Consider the following 22,836-nt stretch of genomic DNA (forward strand, 5'->3'; position numbering starts at 1 on the left):
CGAGTTCACTATGGATTCGGTGTGACCAAAGAAAATGACTAAAACGTTATTGGGGTGACAGGGTTATACCCAACTTTATTCCCACGGTGGCAGGTCGATCCCTAACATCCCATTCACTCACAGCGAGTCTGCATGTAGCAAGCCGGCCTCTGCCTCTGGGCCCCTCTGCCTGCATAGCTGTCCCGCACAGCCACCCTGTGGGCCTCTGTCCTCTGCTCTCCTGCAGCCTTGCAGCAGTGCCACTGTGTCACCCAGAGCACTGGGTGGAGCTCTTTATATAGAGTCAATAGCAACATATTGCCCACACATGTATAGTGAGCTAGCTGACCAGAGCCAGGTAGGAATCCTGGCCACAGGAACTTTGATTTTATCCACTATCACTTACTCCAAATTTCTGGTGTCCTAAATTTGATTATCTCCAACACAAATTTCTGTGTGAAAACAGGTCTCTTCAAAACACAAGGCGCTGTGTGTGACTTTTTTTTTAAAGCAAATTATTTGATTTAAAGGGAAAAAAATTAAACTGAGAACTGATCACTATTTTCACTTGAGAAAATGAATTTTATGCCTCCATCTTAAAGAGAACTAAAGGCCACAGAAGTAGGTCACCACGTTGGGGGGAAATCACCAGCTTTCCTATGGCATGTTAAACGTCTGTGCACAAAGCCTGGGTTCTCTGAAATAACCAGCATGCAGGCCAAGCACACAAAACCATTCCATATCAAAGATGTCATGTAGAGGTATCTGTGGATAAAATGAAAGTTCCTGTAGCCAGGATTCTCACCTGGCCCTGGTTGGCTAGCTCACTGCACACCTGTGGGCAATACGTTGCTATTGACCCTATATAAAGAGCTCGGCCCAGTGTTCTGGGCGACACGGTGGCATGGCTGCAGGAGAGCAGAGGCCCAGAGGATGGCTGTGCAGGACAGAGGGGGCCCAGAGGCAGAGACTGGCTTGCTGCATGCAGACTTGCTCTGAGTGAACAGGATTTTAGTGATTGACCTGTCACCGTGGAAATAAAGTTGGGTATAACCCTTTCACCCCAAGAATGTTCTACTGTCATTTCTTTGGTCACATTGAATCCATAGTGAACTTGCCCAGGGCCGAAACCCATTGGCAAGACAGTATCATACTGGAAAAATTTCAAGTGTTATAAGCAATTCACAACCTAAAGAAGTAAGGCATTTTTCCCTTTTCAGAATAAGCTTATCAACTTTTATTTATAAGACATTGTAGGGATTAAGAATGTCATGTTTTTGGCCAGACTCTCACTGGCCTGTGGCTTCCAGAATTTGGGTTTGTCCAGAGAAAACATCTTGGTTCACAGCAGCAGGGCTTAGGGAAAACCAGACTGACCCCACTGAGAAGCACAGGTACACTTTTTTAAAGAAAACTGGACCAATCACCACATATGTAGACTCGAGCCTTTAAATGTGCATTGAAGAGAAATCAAGTTTACCAATCATCTTTATTTGGGGGTGGTTTGGCTAAAGTTCTCCCCTCCTGTGAAATCTTCTGAAATTACTTTCAGGTCTGTCAGACTTGCCTCTCAGCAGTTGTTCGTCTTCCTCGCGGGCCTTCTTGATTTCCTCCTTGGCCTGTATGGCGTGCATCTCTCTCTCTGGGCCCTGGAGAAAGAAACAAAGACCCTGATGTGTGCAGATTATGCCTCCAGAGGGCTGACGGGGTGTCCGTGTTCAGCCTGTCCCTGCCTCCTGGAAGCCTCCACACCACCTGGGGGGAGCGGAAGAAGGAGTAGGAAGGCCCTAATCCCTGGAACCCGTAAATGTGGCCTTATATGGGGAAAGGGTCTTTGCAAATGTGATTTAAGTTAAGCACGTTGAGATGAGGTTATCCTGGATTGGCAGGGTGTCCTCCTAAAAGAGAAGCAGAGACTGACACACACGCAGACAGAAGAGGAGACCATGTGTAGATGGAGGCAGAGATTAGAGCCGGCCAGCCTCTGTTGCCTGAGGGTTTCAGCCCCAGGCAAGTTCACTCTTGATTCTGTGAGACTGAAAAAATGACAATGGAACATTCTTGGAGTGAAAGGGTTTATACCTGTGGGGAAGTTAGGATTCCTATGGCCAGGATCCTCCCTGAACTTAAACCACCTGATGATGTACTACACCGCCTGTTGCTAGGCTACCGCTTCCACACCTGTAGGCAATAAGCTATCATTGCACTATACAGAGAGCTCGGCCCAGGGCTCTGGGCGGAGGCAGAGACGCTAGTGCTCCACCTACCGCCGGGAGAACAAGCTGGGTAATAAACCCTTTCACCCCAAAGAACGTTTTGCTGTCAATTTCTTTTGTCACATTGAATCCATAGTGCACTTGCCCGGGCCGAAACCCATTGGCAAGACAATACCCAACTTTATTCCCACGGTGGCAGATCAAGTGCTAGAATCCCATCCACCTCAGAGCCAGTCTGCATGCAGCAAGCTGGTCTCTGCCTCTGCGCCTCTCTGCCCCGGCAGCCGTCTCAGTCTCTGTCCTCAGCGTTACCACCCCTACAACCTCTGCTCTCCTGCAGCTCTGAAGCCCAGAGCACTGGGCGGAGCTCTTTATAGGGTCAGTAATAATGCATTGCCCACACGTGTGTAGTGAGCAAGCTGACCAGGGTCAGGTGAGAATCCTGACCATAGGAACGAACTTTCATTTTCTCTACACAGCCACAAACCAAGAAATGCCAGGAACTGCTGGAAGCTGCAAGAGGCCAAGGGAGAGTGTGGGGTAAATTGAAGTTCCTATGGCCAAGATCTTCACCTGAACCTATACTTACTGATGCAGTTGGCCTACTGCTAGGCTACTGCTTCCACATCCATAGGCAAAAAGCTGTTATTGACTGAGTCACTATATAAAGAGCTCTGCCCAGTGCTCTGGGCGGAAGCAGAGACAAGGAGGATTATAGACCTGAAGAACGTTGGGTGCAGATGTGATTCTAGTGCTCGACCTACGGCCCAAGGAACAAGCCGGGTAATAAACCCTTTTACCCCAAGAACGTTCCATTGTCATTCCTCGGTCTCACTGAATCCACAGTGAACTTTCCCAGGGCTGAAACCCGTTGGCAAGACAGAGGGATCCTCCCCTAGAACTTCTGTAGGGAGTATAGCCCTACTGGGGCCTGATTTCAACCCACTGATGCTGATTTTGGAATTCTGGCTTCCAGAAGTTGTGAGAGGATAGATAAATTTGTGTTTGTGGTAAGTCAGCTGGTTTGTGGCCATTTGTTATAGCATTTCTGGGAAATGAATACTGCCCTTTCTTTCTCTTCCCAGAGCCTCTGGGCCCCTGTGCTTCTCCAGCTGCCCAGTTAATGGCAGTGCAAGGAGGCCTCGGAGCCTGAGTGAAAAAATCCAGTTGCGTGTGATTCACAGGAGGGTCAGGAGTACAGACACATCTGAACGGTTCCCATAGTCATGACTGAAGCATTTTTAGTAAGGCTTTATGGCAGAAATTAGGTTCAAGAAGAAATGGCTCATGAGAAAACGGCTTTATGATAAGCACCTTTAAACAATGGGGTGGGGAGTTTTCCATCTGAAATGCCTTAAGATACTTAAGTTTGAGCCACCAGTTTTGCAGCTAGTTCCAGTGTGATGTACATGACATGGAAAACACTGGAAAAAGGGAATGAGAGAATTCCAATTAACATCAGGAAGGTGTTTGTGTATCCCCCTTGACTACTAGCATGCAATTTACCAACCCAGAGTTTCTGGCTACAGCAGAGTTGGGGGGGGAGCAGTCTTCCAAGAACTTTCTAAGTATGACACGCTAAGGGGACACCTGCTGCTCACTTGATTCACCTAAGGTGGCCACTGTTTAGTTACTGACACTGAATGGCATGAGAAACAAAATGTTCATGCCCATTAACAGTACACACCTTAGGTTTTAATACTTTGGCTCTCAAGAGTTATAAATTAATTTGTACTGATGGAAAATATTTTATCTTTTTTGATTTGAAGTCAGAGCTAAATTTTTACACTGGTTTCTCAGTATTGGGGTCTCAAAATGCACATTAAAAAAATATAGGGTTGTTCCATGTTGAGGGAACGAGAAGGCAAGGCATGGAGGGGGAGAGGACATTTGCAATGCATTTACCTGACAAAGAACTTGCCATAATATATAAAGAGCACCTACAACTCAATAAGAAAAGGTCCAAAGTGGGCAAGTGACATAAACAGGCTGTATCAACCTGTTTCTGATGTTTTGACATCTGGAGCCTTGCTGATCCTGGAGGGATGGCCCCTCCCAGGGCCAGTGGATTCCTAGAGACAGTGAATGCCTGAAAGGACTCCTTTCCTGTGCAAACAAATCAATCCAGAGCACATCCCTAACCACCCCTTTATCAGGCTCTCAGAGTCAGGGCCGTTATCTCCCTGCCCTCATCACTCTAGGACCTGGTACTACAACTGAGGACAGTTCCAATGCCCCAGGGCCCATAGGAATTCTTAAAACTAGCCAGTCCTCAGCCTGTTCACCCTGCCTCCCCTGTTCTTCCCCATGGAAACCCCAGTAAAGGCTCCTTCCCACATTCTCAGCTTGGTCCTTCTGCTTCCTGACAGAGCCTGGTGCTTCCCTGCATAGTTCCCCATGGCATAGCATGACCCCTCTTCTTGGGATCTTGAAGGAGAAAAAGCTATCTTCTCAATGGTGGTTGTTTCCTGCTCTGTTGATGACCCACAGGCACATGAAAAGGTGCTCCACGTGGCTGATCCTCAGGCAGATGCAAAGCAAAACCACAATGAGATATCACTTCACACCAGTCAGAATGGCCAGTGGCAAAACAACAAGAAATAACAAGGGTCAGCGAGGATGTGGAGACAACGGAACCCTCCAACACTGTTGGTGGGATTGCAAATCAGTGCAGCCTCTGTGGAAACAGTATGGAGGTTCCTTAAAGAATGCAAAATAGAACCATCAGCAATTCCATTTCTGGGTATTTATCCAAAGAAAATGAAAACACTAGTTCTAAAAAATAAATGCACCCCCATGTTCACTGCAGCATTATTTCCATAGCCAAGACAAGGAAACAACCTGAATGTCCATCAGTGGATAAATGGATAATGAAGATGTGCTACATATATACAATGGAATATTACTCAGCCATAAAAATGAATAAAATCTTGGCATTTGCAACATCATGGATGGACTTAGAGGGCATTATGCTAAGTGAAATAAACCAGGTAGAGGAAGACAAATACCATATGATTTCACTTGTATGTGGAATCTAAAAAAAAATAATGAGCAAACAAAACAAGATAGAAACAGACTCATCAACACAGAGTCCATGCTGGTGGTTGCTGGAAGAAAGAGGATTGGATGGGGGATGGGGTTAGAGCATTAATGGGGGAAGCTATAAACTTCCAGTTATAAAATATATAAGTCACAGGGGAGGCAATATATAGCACAGAAAACAGAGTCAACTGCTTTGTATGGTGACAGATGGTAGCGAGATTTATCATGGGGATCATAATATTGTATATCGACTATACTTCAATAAAAACAAAGAAAATAGGCATTTCAGAAAAGGATGTCTAAATGGCTACAAAAATCCACACAACAGTGCCCGCCCTCAGCTGTCATTGGGGAAAGCCAACTGAGACTGGAGACAGACACGATGACACACATGTATAGAAACAAACGAACCCTAGTACTGGAGAAGGCGAAAAACTGCAGGGTTGCAAAATGGTGCTGCTGCTCTGGAAACAGCCTGGTGGTTTCCTGTAGGCTTAAATAACCCGGCAACCCACCGCCGGCTATTTAGCCGAGAGATGAAAGCGCACATGCCCACTAAGGACTGTATGCAAGTATTCGTAGTGGTTTTGTTCACACTGCCAAACACTGGAAACAATGCAAATGTCCATCATCTGGTGAGGGAATAAAACTACTCAGCACAAGCAGCACACTGAGCCACACCCCAACAACACGGATGAATCTCAGACACATTATGCTTGACAGAAGCGGTCTCGAAACTACCACTCACTCTGAGTCCTGTTTATATGACATTCTGGGAAGGGCAAAACTCCAGGGGCCGATACCAGATCAGTGGTGGCCTGGAGTTGGAGAGGGGGTGGCTTTGGGTGATGACAGACATTGGCCTACATCTTGATTTTTGCTGGTGGCTTCACAGCTGTATGCATTTGTCAAAATTCACAGAACTGTATGCCCAACGAAGGGAAAATTTTACAGTATATAAATAAATCTGACTTGTCAACAGCTGACAATGACACTAAGCACAGCCAAAGATGTGGCATCGACTGAAAGTCTCATCTGCTGCGGAAGGGGATGTAAAATAGGCTGACACATTAGAAACTGGCGGTGTGGGACCTTGTAACCCAGACTGTCCCCTGCTGGGCATGTGTCCACTGCAAGCATGTGTGGGGATGATCATAAAAGCTTTATTCATGAGCCTGCAAGTTGGGAGTGACTCCAAGCTGCATCAACAGAGAATGGATGCACACCTTCTGGAATATTCGCATGAGAAAAACAAGCTAATGCTGTAGTCCATGATAGGAATGAATCTTACACCACCACGAGAATGAGGCATACTGGATGGAACCATTTATATCGATTTCAGAAGGAGGTCAAATCCATCTATGGTGACAAAAGAGTGGTCCCTTTGGGGGTAGGTGCTGGCTGGGAGAGGGTGTGAGGAGGTTCCTGGAGCTCTGATGATGTTCTGTATCTTGGTCTGGGAGGAGTATTCATTAGTAAAAGTTTGCCAAGCCCTTTCCTATAGGTTAGATGCAAGGACAGATATAAATAATGAGAGAAAAGCTGGTTGTGTGCCTCATACTTTGGTTTCGCCCCAGGTGGCCCTGCCAAAATTCTCAGCGTACTCTTCATCATCTGTGATCAGGAAGTTGTCGAAAATGGTTCCAGATCTCACCTGTGGATGACAATGAGGTCTTAATGATGTGAGAAATGTAACAACTTTTCACCAAGAAAACCATTGTCATTTGCTCAGTACGGTGATGCTTAACCCCGTTTCTAGAACATCTGTTCCCTCCAGGGCACAGGTTCTCAAACTTGGCTGCACACTAGGATCACCCCAATGACTCGGGCACTCAACAGTGTTTGCGAACCTCTGCTCAAGAACCTAACTGTGCAAAGTGTGGGCCAGGGATTGGCAGCGTCGGCTGCACCTGAGAGATTGCTGGGACTGTAGAATCTCAGGCTCCACCTGGACCAGATGTTGTCAGACTCTGCCATCCTGTCCTAAAGATGATGGGTGCCCCAGGCCAACCCCAAGCAGAGGAGTGACAAATTCCCAGGGGGAAGGGGGGCAGACAGGAAATGCCCAGAGGTCAGGAAGTTCGGACATTTTGTCTGTTGCTGTATGTCTTGGGTCTAGGTATGGTTGCTGGGCACACAGGAGGTGCTCAGTGAATGCCAGCTGTGTGAATTAAGGAGTTCAGGCTGAAGTGCAGAGCTACGAGACCAAAGCAGATTGCAAACCAAGTGACCTGCCAAAGCTCCAGTCCAATGGCACCAATGTTCTCGAATTCTGAGAGGTCATATTCTGTCAAATAGTTGGTGTTTTTCATCTTACGATGGAGCCAAATGTGTTTGTCGATGCCCTCTGGTTTCAGGCCTCCCTGGAACAACAAACTGAATGTGGTGGCCCTGAGAGACAAGGGCGAGGAGGGGCAGCCCAAGGGACAAGACCCCACATACCTGGTTTGGAGGCTTCTGCAGCATAGATGCCTGCCCCTCCCTGTCCAATTCAGTCATGTTCCAGTCGCTTGACTTGTTGGCACTGGCATCCAGAAAATGCTTCTCCTGGTCCTTAAATATGTGCACAAAAAAAAATTGGATTCTCAGATTCGAGAAAGGAAATTCTTAACTACCAAGAAGTAGGAGGCAGGCCCGTGACCCTGGTGGTAATTTCTCCATCAAAAGGGCCACGTGCTCAGGGTTCCCAATGCCCCTGGGGGCTTCAGGCCCACACACAGCTGGGCTTTCCCGCCCTCATGCTGGGCGTGGTGGCCACACTCTTCCAAAGCTGCTGAGGGGGATGAGCACGGAAAACGGAACAGCGGCTGAAGTTAAAATGACGGGTCAAGAAGTGGTGGTGGGACAAGGGGCCACATATTTACTCCTGGTTAGGATAAAGCTGTCCTTCTACATCACCGTCATACACAGAATGTTCCAGAGGGAGGCTGGACAACTAAGATACATTCCAAGATTTATCTGAGGACTGCTGGGCAGAGGAGAAAAGCAGTTCTATTATTGAGTCCACATATATATGTAAACACACCATACACACACATATATATACACACACAATACACGTGACAAACATATACATGCACATATAATACACATGCGCACACACAAACATCTGGCACATGTACACATACACCTGCATTACATATGTACATATTGTACATATACATATATACTTACATATTTATGCGTGCATACATATACACACATAATACATATGTGCATGCATCATGTGCGCACGTGAATGCAAAACATGCATGCACATGCATATACACACACGGCATATGTACGCATATACTCGTGTATAATACATGCACATGCACACACGTGCTGCCTATGTATATGCACACATGTACACACGTGTATACAGATAAATACATGCACATTTATATATACACATTTATATGTATTTATATGGCTTAATAGGTGTTGAATAAATATTTGTTGAATAAATGGGTAAGAAAAAGTTGCTGTGGATTAACATTCAGATAAATACATAAAAGCATAAAAGTCGTGTAAATGGTGTTTCTCTTTTAGAATAACTGAGAAATACTGAATATCGCACTTAGACTGGCTTTTCCACGACACTCTGTAGCTTCTCAAGATGGACACGTGGGATTTACCTCTCCTGCTTTTCGCCTGGACCCCAACCAGCAACTGGCTCACTTGTAAGTGTGGGCTATCAAATCACAACGTCCTGATGAACTGATTTGTCTAGGAGCTCTCACAGAACTGAACGTATGGACAAAAACACAGCCCGTTTGGAGGCCAGGGTCTACACGGACGACCGGCTCCACGGGGGGCTGGCCGCACAAAGCTGGGCTCTCGGGCACACCTGTGCTGCCAGGCCGGTGTCCTTGTGGCCCGGAGGCCACCAGAACCCTCATGTTTTACCACACAGCCTGGGGGCGGAGGGTCAATATCTTTGCCATTTGGTGCTGTTTAAAGTAAACACTTTTTAACTTTTTGGTTTGCTTTGAATGTAAGAAAGGGAGGGGGAAATTTTGCTTTCTTATATTTCTTTTTCCTTGAGAAATGATGGAGAGGCCTCATATAACTGGGGTTTTACTCTGACCTGAAGACGTCCCCACTCATTGGTCACTGTGGATTCCAAATTCCACACATTTATTTTCGATTATCTAGGGAAAAAAGGATTGCCAAATAATTTAAGTCTCAACACAATGCCATTTTACTTTAGTAGCTGCACCGTGTCCATGATGAAGTACTTGGCCATCAGACAGCAAGGCTGCTAATAAGTTTTAAGCTGCCAGAAGTGCTGTGAACAGCATCCCAGTACTCTTCCTAGTGGAGGCAAAGACAATTGTTTTCAAACAAATGGCTCTCAATTTGGTGCGGTGTTTGGATTTCAAAACAAACGGTTACAACAAATAAACTGAAAACATAAAAAAATTAAAAAGGTAGCTTGTTGTGGGTTGAGTGGCAGTTCCCAAAAAGATTGGTCCATGCCCTAAATCTCAGAATCTGGGAATGTGAGCTGATTTGGAAAAAAGGATCTTTGCAGATGTAATTAAGGTCAGGATCACAAGGCAGATCATTCTGGATAATCCAGGTGGGCCCTAAATCCAATGACAAATGCCTTTCTAAGAGACAGGAGACACAAGGGGAGGAGAAGGCCATATAGAGCTGGAGGCAGAAACTGGCGTGATACGTTCACAGCCAGGAATACCTGCAGCCAATGGAAGCTACAAGAAGCAAAAAAGGATCGTCCTCTAGAGCCCACAGAAGGAGGGGGGCCCTGCCCACACCTTCATTTCTGACTTCTGGCTTCACGAGGAACTGTGAGAGACTACGGCTCTGTTGTTTTACGCCACCCACTTTGGGGTACTCTGTCCCAGCAGCCTTAGGGTTGCTGTGATGTTAACTGGTTGTTGGTTGTCAGTCATGAGGGTGAGGCCCAAACAATACTTCACATTCAAATGCAGAACAACGACAACAAAATCAATTTTATAATGCCTGCTGCTGCACTTACCTTTCAAAAACTGGTTAGAAAAACACACCCTACTTGCTTTCATTTCGATTATCCTTCCCAATACCTTGACACATGCAAAGATGCAGCTGGTGTCAGCACACACGCTCTGTGGAGAGCAGTTTGGTGGTTACAGTGCTATCATCCTGACTGCCAGTCACGCAGCAATGGACCAGCACCCGGATACTTACAAACCCTTTCTAGCGTTGTCCGGGGAAAAGCCCACACCTGGAATATGTCACCTTCAGCCTGGTCCCAGAACTTTGACTCGGCTGAAGATGTCTCCATTTTCTTAAGTGATGTTAAGTTCCAGTCGTACTCAATGCTGCCGGACTCAATCCCTTGACCATCAATTTTCACTTCGTAAGTGAGGTCTGGCCTTAAGACCAGAGTGTAGAGGTGTGTAAAGCCATCAACCTGCATGGTGTAGGGGGAGAAAAGGGAAACAGTGAGACACCCCTGATGTTCCTCAGCAGGTATAAACATGCAGTTTAAGTCATCATTGGTCACAGCCTTGTAACAAATGGCAAAAGGAGGAATGCTAGGAATCAGGGTTGTCTTGACTAAAGAGGGTGTCCTACAGAAGAAATCGCCCTTAGGTGGACTACGTCCTTACTGCTAGCAAGCTTGTCTTGAGGGGCTGATTCCCTTTTGCGCAAACGTGATGGCTCCCGCCTAAAATCCCACAGGCAGTTATCACTGGGTGGAGGGTCTAAACCAAGGGGCCACTGTGCTTGATTTATGAACAGTTATGTGCTATACAACTTCTTGTTGTGTATTCAGAAAGATCTGATGTGAATTATTAATTCAGAAAGATGTGAGATAGTGCTCCTTCCACAGATGTGTCTTTTATTTATCTAACAGGTTGCAGAGCGGGGGAGCTTTCTAGTGTCTCAGCTGTCCAGCAATTTAAGCTCCTCAAGGGCAGGCCCTGCACCTCCCATGGTCACAGTTAAAGCCCCAGGGCCGAAACTAGAGAAGCACTCAATAAACATTCAATAAAGGATGGGTGAGTGGGTGCCTGGGGAGGCTGGGGGTGCCCGGGTGTGCCTGCCTGTCAGCAGTGGAGGGCACTCCTGTACCGTACTCCAGCGGTGGTTCTCAAAGTGCAGTTCCGCAGCACCAACGTTTCTGGGGACATGGGAAATGTTCATTCCCAGGTCAACCCCGACCTGCTGCATCAGAACCCAGGTAGCCCACCTCCCTGTCTCCAGCCCCGGCTGCTTTCACAGGCCCCCAGGGGTGCCAATGCTACTCAGGTTTGGGAGCCACCACTCCAGCATCTTAAAGGCTCTGTCAGGAGGATTCTTACCCTGCTAAGAGCCAAAGCTAAAGGCCTCTTCAGTAACCCTCAGCTCTGCCCCCGGTGACAGGCTGCTGCTGTCTACACTGCGGCTGATGGCTCTCCTCAGGGTCTGCCCTGTGTCCCCCTTGGCCTCTGTACCCACTGTGACAGCTGAGGACACACTTGTCCCAATGTTCTCCACTACTTTCATCTCCACCTGCCTTTCCTAATTCTGGCTTTGGGCTCAGTCTGGCTTGCTGGCACCCTCCAGGATTTGGTCCCTGGCCCAGAGCCTTCTGAAAGATATCATCCACTCCTGCATATATGCAAATGGCTCCAAACCGACATCTTTCATCCCAACCATCGGCTTGAGCTTCAGACCTGAGTTTCCAAACACTCACCAGACACCTCTACCTGGATGTCTGCCAGGATTTCACAACCGACAGTTCCAAACATGACTCCTGAGTCTGCCCTGGCCCCCTTACTGACCTTGGTTTCCCCTGCTGATTAACGGCAATGCCACTGAGAGTCGTCGGCCACATCCTCAGCACCCACGCTCCAATCATCACAAAGTCCTCTGGATCCCACCCCTGAATTATCTGTCAAACACTGCCGTGTTTTGCATCCCACCAAAGCCGTGGCCCGGCCATCTCCCCGTCTCCCTGCCTGGTGAGCACCCACCCCTCCACCTGCCATCCCCAGGACATTGGAGGTATTCTTCTAAAATGCAGATCAGATGCCCCCTCCCCCTTGAAAACCTTCAAGGGCTGAGAATTGCTTGCAGGGAGGTTCCCAACCTTCCCTGACTGTGTCACAGAACACACTGTGTTCCTCCCCAGGAAGACCATAATCCTGACTGGCTGCTGTGAATTAGTGCTCCTTCCACAGATGTGTCTTTCATTTTCCTCACAGGTTGCAGCAAGAGCACAGGGCTGAGGGCGTCATCAGCCTGTGGCCGCCACTCGGAGCTCTGTGGGCTTGCTGGCCCAAGGTGGTCATGCTCTACCTCCCCAGCATGGTCCAGGCTGGACCTCAAAGTCCCCACAGTGTCATCCCTGCTCTCTGCCACACACCTGAGGGGCAGCTGAACAATTTCTCGGGCATCAGTCGCAAAGACCTGCCCACTACAGTGGGGAGGGAAGAACTGCATTTCAAGCCCTCCCTCTCCCCTACAGGAGGGACATCAGGCCTCCGTGGGCAGGGGGGACCCGCTGATCCTCTAGAGCCATCAGGTCAGTGGATGGGACCCTGAGAAGGACAGCACTGCAATGGGCTATGTGATGGCACCAGTCACCCCGTTTTGGTTGGGACCGTTTAAGGCACAGGGATGGACATTTCCCCTCAGTGCCGCCAATGATCCTGAAACACACGCAGCCTCCCACCCAGGTTCACCCAGACTCATGGAGGCCTCCCGTGTGGCAGCTTTGGGCGTGGGGGCTACCCCAGGGACAGATCCCTGCTCCTGGCACTGACATTCCAATTGGTGGGGGGGTTGCACTGGGGAGTGAATCCCCCGGCACCATGCCAGGGGACCTGCATGAGCTGCCTCCTTGGAGAAGCCGCAGTCAGACCACTGAGTTATACGGTGGGCCCTCCGGCATAGAGTGTTATTTTCACAGGCTCCCCTGGGTAAGGAAATACGCTTTTATTTTGGAAATATTTCCTTTTTTAAATGGTTCGACATTTTGAGGATTAATTTCTCCAGAATTTTTTTCATCCTGAGTATTCCTTAATGAGGATAGGTACGGCTGAAATGTGACTACATTGCTATAACCCTTATGGGGCAAATTGTAATATGATGTCATAGCTTTCAGTAAAAAAGCCAGTGTGCCTTCCTCATGGGCAAAAGCTTTAGAAAGCAAACCACAGTGGCGGACAAGTGTCTCTAATGGGCCTGCTAGAGACAGGGAGCTGTTTGCTAGGACCCATCCCCCGGGCTCAATTCAATATTTTTAAGATCAAAACTATTTTCTCTAAATTTATGTTATCAAGAGTCCACACAGTCACTGATTTGAATACAAAGCACTTACCTTACACCTGATGGATTTCTTGTTTGAGTGATACTGATTCTTGAAATGTAAAATAACATGAACTTTCTTGATATCAAATCCACAAATATCGGGTCCTACAAAAAAAAATGAGAATGAGCTGCTCTCAATTTTCTTCTGTCCTTCACGGGATACCCCGAACCATTTTCCTGAGACAATCTACAAGACACAGGAAGCTTAGCGGACCAGGAATCATCAGACATACACAGTGGAGACATTTGAATGAGGGTGACGCCCTCCTCCATCCCGTCCCCTTTCTGGCTCCAGCAGCCACTTTGGACTCAAGCATAAACCAGCAAGTAAGCAAAGGAAGGTTTAACAGGCTGGTAAGTGTCCCCGAATTGCTGCTGGGCCTTGGGCCTTCCCTGTGAAGCGGGGACCAGGGCTCCTGCGCCTGTGGGAGGGCTTCGGAGCTGGACTGACTGGTTGCAATCCCAGCCGTCACTCACTGTGCTGGGACATGTTTGCAAGTAGGTGGCCTCCTCATGCCTGGGTGTCCTGCTCTATAAAATGGGGGTGTTAACCTTGACCCCACAAAGCTGTTCTGCAAATTAAATTGGCTCATTACATAAAGTGGTTAGTATGGCAAAGATCAGTGTTTGTTGTTATTCTTACGTTTATTATTATTATTATTATTATTATTATTATGCCCCAAGACAACATACACACACGTTCTTAATGACAATCCCAAATCAGAAGCAAAAGAAATTATGATCAGTATGTAGGTTCTGATCAACTATAAAATTCAGGAGGTGTTCCATTCAAAAGTTAAAAATTTTTCAACTGGTACAGGGTGTTCCAGTTACTAAAGAAATGGACTCTCCATCCACCTGATAGGAGACTACGAGTTCTGAATATACTGCAGTCCTGCAGGAGGGATCCAGAGAATTTGTCAGAGCTTCTGAGGATGTTTGGAATCACCCTGCCGCGTCTTTCTGGCCTTGAGTCTTAGGAATGTACTAATGCTCCCGGGGTCTTTCTGTCCCGGGTGGAACTGCACCACACGCAGTGATGCCAGGCCTGCACCCCACCCCACTTCCAGGGATCCTCAGAAGCAAATCCCGTGTAGACACAGCAGATGACTGCAATGTCTTCTAGAACTTGCAGGGATGAACCTCCAGAATAAATAAGAGGTGCAGGCTGCATGTAATTACTTAAAGAATATTATCAATTTGCCAGAGTAGATGAGACACTGAACTTGGAAGGAGTGCTCTGAGGGATGGACAGAGAGCGTCGCATCTGTCTTGCAGCTGAGTACTCAAGAGGATGCAAGTTTATGTAATGTCTTTTTTTTTTATCTCTGGAAAACACTCCAGTTCAAATTTTAAGACAAAAGCTACAGTATGTGAACTATTCACATGAAGGTCTACTACCTTGGGGTGGAAATGTGAAATGTACTTTTCCTTTGAAATTGGGTCAGAATTTCCCTATTTCTGAGCACCTACATGCTCTTAATATTGACTTAAGCTTCAGAACATGCCCAGGCCTGACCAGAAAGTCTAAGCATTTTCCGTTAACAGCAACCATAAAATATTTATGCACATAATGGATTTTTTTTCAGGAAATGGGCTCTGAACTTGGGCTGACCTGACTGTGGGCAAGCAGTTTAATCTTCTGTACCCTAGATTCCTTATTTGCAAAATAGGGGCTGTGTTACCTGCATAGCTGAATCGTGTGTTTTTATTCATCTGCCTATCTCTGTCTTTTGATTGGAGAGTTTAATCCACTTACATTTAAAGTAATTACTGATAACAAGGGAGTTACTACTGTTGTGCTGTTTTCTATATGCCTTAGAGCTCCTGCAGTCCTGCAGGAGGGATCCAGAGAATTTGTCAGAGCTTCTGAGGATGTTTGGAATCACCCTGCCGCGTCTTTCTGGCCTTGAGTCTTAGGAATGTACTAATGCTCCTGGGGTCTTTCTGTCCCGGGTGGAACTGCACCACACGCAGTGATGCCAGGCCTGCACCCCACCCCACTTCCAGGGATCCTCAGAAGCAAATCCCGTGTAGAGCTTTTTTGTCTCTCATTTCCTGCATTCCTCTCTTTGGTGTTTATTTATATTTTTGGTAGTGAAATGCTTAAATTACTTCTTAATTTCCTTTTGTGTATATTCTATAGCTATTTTCTTTGTGGTTACCATGGGGACTACATTTAGCATCCTGAAGTTATAATGCTCTTAAAAATTTGACCTTATACCAGCCTAACTTCAATGACACATGAAGCTCTGCTCCTTTTCAGCTCCATCCCATGTCTTTTGGTTATTGGCAGCACAAGTTACATCTTTATACATGGTGTGCCCCTAACATGAACTGATTACTTAAAATGTATTAGTCTCTTAAATTACGTAGTAAACAAGATTTCAAGTTAGAAACCTAAGTTATAGTAATGCTAGCTTTTATACTTTTTTTCTTTAAACTGTATCACTCTCTTAAATCATGTAGAAAACAAAATGTGTAGTTACAAACCATTCTTATAATAATATTTGCTTTTATAATCACTCATGTATGGATCTTTATTGAGAACTTTATTTCTCCATACAGCCTTGAGTTACTATCTACTGTCCTTTCACCGCCTTGCAGGGAGGGTCTAGTGGTCACAAACTCCCTCAGCTTTATTATTTCTTTCTTTTTCTTTTGGTATCATTAATATACTCTTAGATGAGCAACATTGTGGTTACTAGATTCCCCTCATTACCAAGTCCCCACCACACACCCCATTACAGTCACTGTCCATCAGTGTAGTAAGATGTTATAGAGTCACTATTTGTCTTCTCTGTGTTGAACCGCCTTCCCCATGACACCCCCCCCACTACATTATATCTGCTAATAGTAATGCCACATCCCCTTCTCCCTCCCTTCCCACCCACCCTCCCAGTCCCTTTCCCTTTGGCAACTGATAGTCCATTCTTGGGTTCTCTGAGTCTGCTGCTGTTTTGTTCCTTTAGTTTTTGCTTTGTTTTTAATGCTCCACAGATGAGTGAAATCATTTGATTCTTGTCTTTCTCCACCCGGCTTATTTCACTAAGCATAATACCCTCTAGCTCCATCCATGTTGTTGCAAATGGTAGGATTTGTTTTCTTCTTATGGCTGAATAATATTCCATTGTTTATATGTACCACATCTTCTTTATCCATTCATCTACCGATGGACACTTAGGTTGCTTCCATTTCTTATAGTGCTGCGATAAATATAGGGGTGCATATGTCTTTTTCAAACTGGGCTCCTGCATTCTTAGGGTAAATTCCTAGGAGTGGAATTCCTAGGTCAAATTATATTTCTATTTTGAGTTTTTTGAGGAATCTCCATACTGCTTTCCACAATGGTTGAACTCATTTACATTCCCACCAGCAGTGTAGGAGGGAGGGTTCCCCTTTCTCCACATTGTCACCAACATTTGTTGTTGTCTTTTTGATGGTGGCCATCCTAACTAGTGTGAGGTGATATCTCATTATGGTTTTAATTTGCATTTCTCTGATGATGAGCGATGTGGAGCATTTCTTCATGTGCCTATTGGCCATCTGAATTTCTTCTTTGAGAAGTGTCTGTTCAGCTCCTCTGCCCATTTTTTAATTGGCTTATTTGCTTTTTGTTTGTTGAGGTGCATGAGCTCTTAGTATATTTTGGATGTAAACCCCTTATTGGATATGTCATTTATGAATATATTCTCCCATACTGTAGGATGCCTTTTTGTTTTGCTGAAGGTGTCCTTTGCTGTATAGAAGCTTTTTAGTTTGTTATAGTCCCACTTAATCATTTTTGCTTTTGTTTCCCTTGCCCGTGAAGATACATTCATGAAGAAGTCCCTCAGCTTTTTTGTATCTGGGAATGTCTTAATTTCTCCCACACTCTTAAAGTACAGTTTTGCTGAATATGGTTCTTGATTTGGCAGGTTTTTTTCTCTTTTAGCACTTTGAATAAATCACACTACTGTCTTCTGGCCTCCAAAGTTTTTTATGAGAAATCTGTCCTATTGAGAATCTCTTTTATGTACCAATTCACACCTCTCTTGCTCCTTTCAAGGTTCTCTCTGTCTTTTGAAAGTTTGATCATGTGTTTTGGTGTGGGTCTCTTTGGTCTCACCTTATCAGTCTGGTGAGCTTTTGGATGTTTCCAAGACGTTCTGTGAAATATTCACATATTTCATCAAATTTGGGAAGTTTTCAGCCATTATTTTTTCAAATACCCTCTCCCTGCCTTTGTCTCTCGCCTCTTCCTGGGACTCCTTCCAGAGCATATGTTGGTCTGTTTGATGGGGTTCCACAGGCAGGGCCCTTAGGCTCTGCTTGCTTTGCTTCAACTTTTATCGTTCTCCTGCTCAGCCATTGTCCTATCTTCACGTTCATGGATTCTTTCTTCTGCCTGTTCAAATCTTCCTTGATTCCCTCTAGTGAACTTTTTCGTTTTAGTTGTACTTTACAACTCTAGGATTTCTTTTCGGTTTCTTTTTAGATTTTGTATCTCCCTATCGGTTTGCACACATCATTTTCTTGACTTTCTCCACATCCTCCCTCAGTTCTTTAAGTATCTTTCAGACAGCTATTCAATCTGTCTAATACAGTCTACTACTGTATCTTTGTTAAGGGAGAGTTTATGTTGCCTGATTTTTCTTCCTTTGAATATGCCACATGTCCCTCTTTGTATGCCTTGTGAATATTTGCTTAACAGTGGATATTTGAATCTAATAATGTAGTAACTCTGGGAATCAGATCGTCCTTGTTCCCCAGGATTTGCTGTTTCTTTTGTTATTAAAAAAAAAAGATTATTGTCAGCTAGCTTGGTGCCAAGGGTCAGCCTGAGGTATAAACTTAAGATCTTAGATCCTTTGAATCTTTCTCTGGGCATCTCGGGTCACTTTCTGATTTTCCCTGCATAAGCAGTTGGTTTTTAATGTTCTAGTCGTTAATGCCTGGCTTCCTAAAGGGAAAGGAGGAAAAATGAAGGGTGGAGAGGAAAGGTGCTGGCCCTTTAAATACTCTAGCAGCCAGTTCAGCTGGAGGGGGAGGTGCAGCAACGATGGGGGAGGGCACCACGAAGGGGGAGGGCACCACGAAGGGGGAGGGCACCACGAAGGGGGAGGGCACAACGATTGCTCTCATCCTTTGTTTGCAGCTCTGTGACTAGAAGCAGCAGTTGAAGATGAGGTCCCTGATACTTGGCTGGCAAGGTCCTCTGCCCTCACTGGCTCCTGCGAGCTATGGGGAAAGCTGCTCTAAGAGCACATGCACTGCTGTCTGTTCTGTGGCTGGGGGTGGGGGTAGGTGGGCACAACTGTGCTAAGAGCTGAAATTGACCAAAATGAACCTTTCCCAGTCTTCCTCTGGAAGTTGCAATTCTTCCAGAGACCCCAGAGTTCCCAAATGGTTATATGAGATCCTGCCGGTACGACTGTCCAGCTCAGGAGGCAGACCCTTGACTCTTCCTGCCCCACCACCTTCTGCGCGTCCTCTTCCTTTATAAAGCTTTTTGAGTCCACACACTTCAGTTTTGACTGTTTCCTGTGGTCCAGTGTGGTTCCTTCCAAATTCCAACACAAATTTTAACCAATTACCCTTGGTGTCTGGAGATACCTTATGTATTCCAGGGGTCAGCAAGCTTTTTCGGTAAGGAGCCAAACAGTAAATATTTTGGCTTTGTGGGCCATACGGCCTGTCACAACTACTCATGTCTGCCATTCCTGCTTGAAAGCAGGCGTAGACAAGATGTGAAGGAGTGGAATGATGCTGCATTCCAGGAAGACTTCACATGTGGACATGGAAATTTGAGTTTCATGTCATTTTCACGTGTCAAAACTATTATCCTTCTTTTGATTTTTTTTTTCCAGTCATTCAATATGTTAAGACCCATTTTCAGCTCACAGGCCATAACAAACACAGGCTGTGGGCTCATGCGGTCCATGGCCAAGGTTAGCTGACCCCTGGAGTATTCAAAATACTTAGGGCTACATTAATGTTGAATAAATAACTTTCCCCAAAGCCCAATGGACTCGTATGGTTGCTTTCTTATATTATTAACAAGGTTTAACAGTACTAAAAACCTTTGGTCAGATACTTCACTACTACCACTTCAGCAGTCTTACTCTAAGGACTCTATGAGGTGGAAGGATTTTCAAAGTCACCAGAAATGTTTGCATCCTACTCACCAAACATAATATAATACTGGGATTTTCCATTCAGGTTCTTCTGATCCACGTTGGCAGGGAAGACCTTAACGTAGCCCCCTCCGCAGTCCATCAGCTGCTCGTGTTTCACTGTGTACTGAATGATCAGAGTCTTCCCTTTACTGCTAAATGGTTTGAACCGGGCAGAGATGGCGTAGAAGAGGCCATTTTGAGTCGTTTGAAGACCTTTAAACAAAAAGCACCCATGAGGTAATAGGAATGACACTGTTCAGATGCAGGGAATTCAACGGTTTGTCCCTCCCCCACCCTCATAATAAACATCCTAACCATTTACGTCAATCCAGAGCCTATAGCACGTGTTTACAGTAACATGCAGTGGGCATACCACTAATAGGCTCTCTGCTGCCACAGATATCTATTTGACATGCTCAGATGGTTTTGTACTTAATATGCCACTGTTACGTCTTAAGTTACAAAAACATTTCAGTTTCCAATGACAAATACGCAATCTAATTATGGACAAAAAGTTAATTTTGCTTCCATTCATCACCCAAGGAGTGGGAATACACAATGAAGCTTGGGTAGCAACTAAACTGAAAAACAGAGCATTCTACATCCTTTCCCTATTTCTCATCGTCCAACAGCGAATTAAGAGACACAACGGTGGATAAGGACAGAGTGTGGATCTGTAAAAAAGGGGTTCATTGCATGGGGTAAGCTGGCCCACAGGTGTCACCTTTTGATTAAGATAACATGCTATGTCATGTGAATCATCTCATAAGTTTGGGCTGCACTTCAAGACCAAAACACCATTTTTTGGGTAGACACTGGGCTCTGTGCCAAATCCTTATCTTACACTGGAGCATTAGACAACCCTGAAAACAGAGCCCATCTTTGTAGAACCTAGTCTTCCTTGCTCCACACTCTGGCCCCCAGAGCTGCCTATGCTGAGAGCCATCAGAAATGAACTTGGCATTTCCTATCAGTATGGCCAAGCCTGAAATCATGGCTGGCTCCCTTCTAAGACCACACCTATGGTTTTCTCTCTCTGCTCCTCGGTTCTTTCCCTGCCTTTCCCTTTCTCAAGGATTCATAGCTTCTCCCCTTCTCTTATCCTCTGCCATTTAGGCAATTCCTAAAGCCTTATGACTCACTGCCTCCCTTTCTGCCTTACCACCTTCCTTCAGCTACTCCTGTCATCTCTCACCACTTTTCATCCCTTTCTGACCCAATTCTATGTATCTTTCCATTCATTGCTTCTATGTCACGGTCCTGGGATGCCATAAAAGACGGGGCCGAACTACCCAGCATCCCCAGCGCCTTGCACATGTGTGCACTAAGCAGACGTGTGCTGGAAGTGAGTGAAATGCACACAATCTCAAGATTCTGGACTGGAGGAAGGAAAAACGTGGACAAAAAACACAAACAACTCTAGTGGAAACTTCTGTCCTTGGAAAAGCTTCTGGAACAGCCTGTTTATTTCCACTCCACTATTTGTCCTATAGCCTGAATTTTTACTAACGTTTCAGTTAACATTGCAACAAAACAATGCAAATACAATAGAAAAACAGAGGCTGCCAGGCAGGGCAATATTGGAGTAACAAGGGTAAGGGGTTTGAGTAGAGGATGGTGAAAGAGGGAAACTTTTCATCTAAATGAGAGGTTGCAGACTTTTTCTGTTAAGGCCAGAGAGCAAATATTTCAGACTTTGTGAGCCATTTGGCCTCTGTCCTAATTACTCCATCCAGACTTTACAGCATGAAAGCAGCCATAGACTATACGTAAATAACGGGAATGGCTGTGTTCTGTTAACTTTACTTGGACACTGGTATTGCATATATTTCATTGAATTTTATGTGATTTTTATGTGTCATATTGATCCCTTTCTGATTTTTTCCTCAACAATTAACACAAAAGCCATTCTCGCCTCACTGGCTGTACAAAAAACAGGCACTAGATGGGCTGTGGTTTGACACTTTTAATCACCTGTAATGAGAGGAAGCCAGAATAGGTATTAATCATCCTTGGCACTGGGAGGCTACTGTCTGGGGTGGGGTGGGGACACGAGCGGGGGCCTCTGGAAGGGGGTGGGTGGGAAGCAAACATCCCCTGTCTTGACCTGGATGTACAGATGTAAACAATCATTCTGTTGAATCCCTAATATCTGTGCATGTGACAGCATGTAACTTTTACCTAAATTTTTCTTCTTAAAGTGAAAATAAAAATAACAGATATCTTCTCATCTTTTTTTCCCCTCTGAAGGTTTAGGCCCTGGGGTCTTCCAACGTATCAGCCTAGTATACATAAAGCAGGGTGATCTTGGGCAAGTAAAGAGAGGGAAGAGAAAACGAAAAATAACACCAGGCACCCAAGTCGTGCCTCAGTTTCCCCACCTGCAAAATGGGCTTAAGAGGTGTTAGGGATGTGCCACATGTACCTTGAAATAAGGTTGCTATGGGTGTGTGTGTGGGGGTTAACGTTTAGCTCATTTTCCTCACGATTCTTACACTAACCTTTGTCTTTCTCTTTATGACCGTAAAATTTGCCCGACGAGAGTCTAAAATGCCCAAACTGGGAATTATTGGTGGACTGCACCCATCGGTTCCTCCAGCGCTCTGCGGGCGGAAACCACACAGGTGAGGGCTCTGACAGTTAATCTGGGTCACGGGGAGGGTGGCGGAGGCCCTGGACGCTTCGAAGTTTCGAGGAATTGCCGCCACGTACCCCGCGGTGATCCGCGGGGCACAATGGCGACTAGGGCAGTCCGCTGGAAGAACTTATACCCCCATCATCAACAGCGTCGCCCCTTCACCTCCGTCTATAAATTCCTCCTGGAAGTAGACGGTGGCCAGCGCCACCCGCAGCACCCAGACCGCCCAGAGACAGACGCGGGGCAAAGCCATGGAAGCTGCGCTGTGCTGCTGCTCGTAACCGCCTCTTTCCTCCCAGTGGTCTTCGCGGTGCGCCAGGCGCGGCCGGGAACTACAACTCCCGTCACACCTCTCGATTAAGAGCCGAGGCGCTACTGGTCCCCGTCGCGCGGTGCATGACCGGACCACCCTGTGACTACCATTCCATGACGCTCAGCTGTTGTAACCTAGGGCCCCATTGGTCCTCGGAGCGCGATGCACGTCGGGAGATGTAGTCTCTTGTGCCTGACACCGTTG

General features: G+C 46.0%; 1 protein-coding gene across 3 annotated transcripts; it reads right to left on the bottom strand.

The window, feature by feature from the left end:
• Positions 1-1,222: 1,222 nt before the first annotated feature.
• Positions 1,223-22,690, bottom strand: CALR3 (calreticulin 3). Of its 3 annotated transcripts, none has more exons than XM_073220206.1 (9): positions 22,394-22,427; positions 22,183-22,284; positions 19,691-19,894; positions 13,534-13,628; positions 10,447-10,635; positions 7,680-7,790; positions 7,469-7,600; positions 6,799-6,891; positions 1,223-1,628 (listed from the first exon to the last, which is right to left on the bottom strand). In XM_073220206.1, exons 3-9 carry the CDS (start codon positions 19,779-19,781, stop codon positions 1,488-1,490), a joined length of 852 nt encoding a protein of 283 aa, XP_073076307.1. In that variant the 5' UTR covers positions 19,782-19,894; positions 22,183-22,284; positions 22,394-22,427; the 3' UTR covers positions 1,223-1,487. The 3 variants fall into 3 exon arrangements, with proteins under 3 accessions (XP_073076307.1, XP_036865385.2, XP_036865384.2); XM_037009489.2 differs by lacking the exon at positions 22,394-22,427 and adding an exon at positions 22,482-22,690 and having other exon boundaries at positions 1,224-1,628; XM_037009490.2 differs by lacking the exons at positions 22,183-22,284; positions 22,394-22,427 and adding an exon at positions 22,482-22,690.
• Between the last annotated feature and the right edge of the window lie 146 nt (positions 22,691-22,836).

Source organism: Manis javanica, chromosome 13, assembly GCF_040802235.1.
Source record: "Manis javanica isolate MJ-LG chromosome 13, MJ_LKY, whole genome shotgun sequence".
Classification (NCBI taxonomy): Eukaryota; Metazoa; Chordata; class Mammalia; order Pholidota; family Manidae; genus Manis; species Manis javanica.

Excerpts from the sequence above, each read along its gene's own strand:
- CALR3 (XM_037009489.2), bottom strand. The coding sequence starts at position 22,572 with ATGGCTTTGCCCCGCGTCTGTCTCTGGGCGGTCTGGGTGCTGCGGGTG. Across the intron at positions 19,895-22,182 it reads TCATAAAGAGAAAGACAAAG|GTCTTCAAACGACTCAAAAT; the intron begins GTTAGTGTAAGA and ends TTTTGTTTAAAG. Across the intron at positions 1,629-6,798 it reads CCACCTGGGGCGAAACCAAA|GGCCCAGAGAGAGAGATGCA; the intron begins GTATGAGGCACA and ends TTCTTTCTCCAG.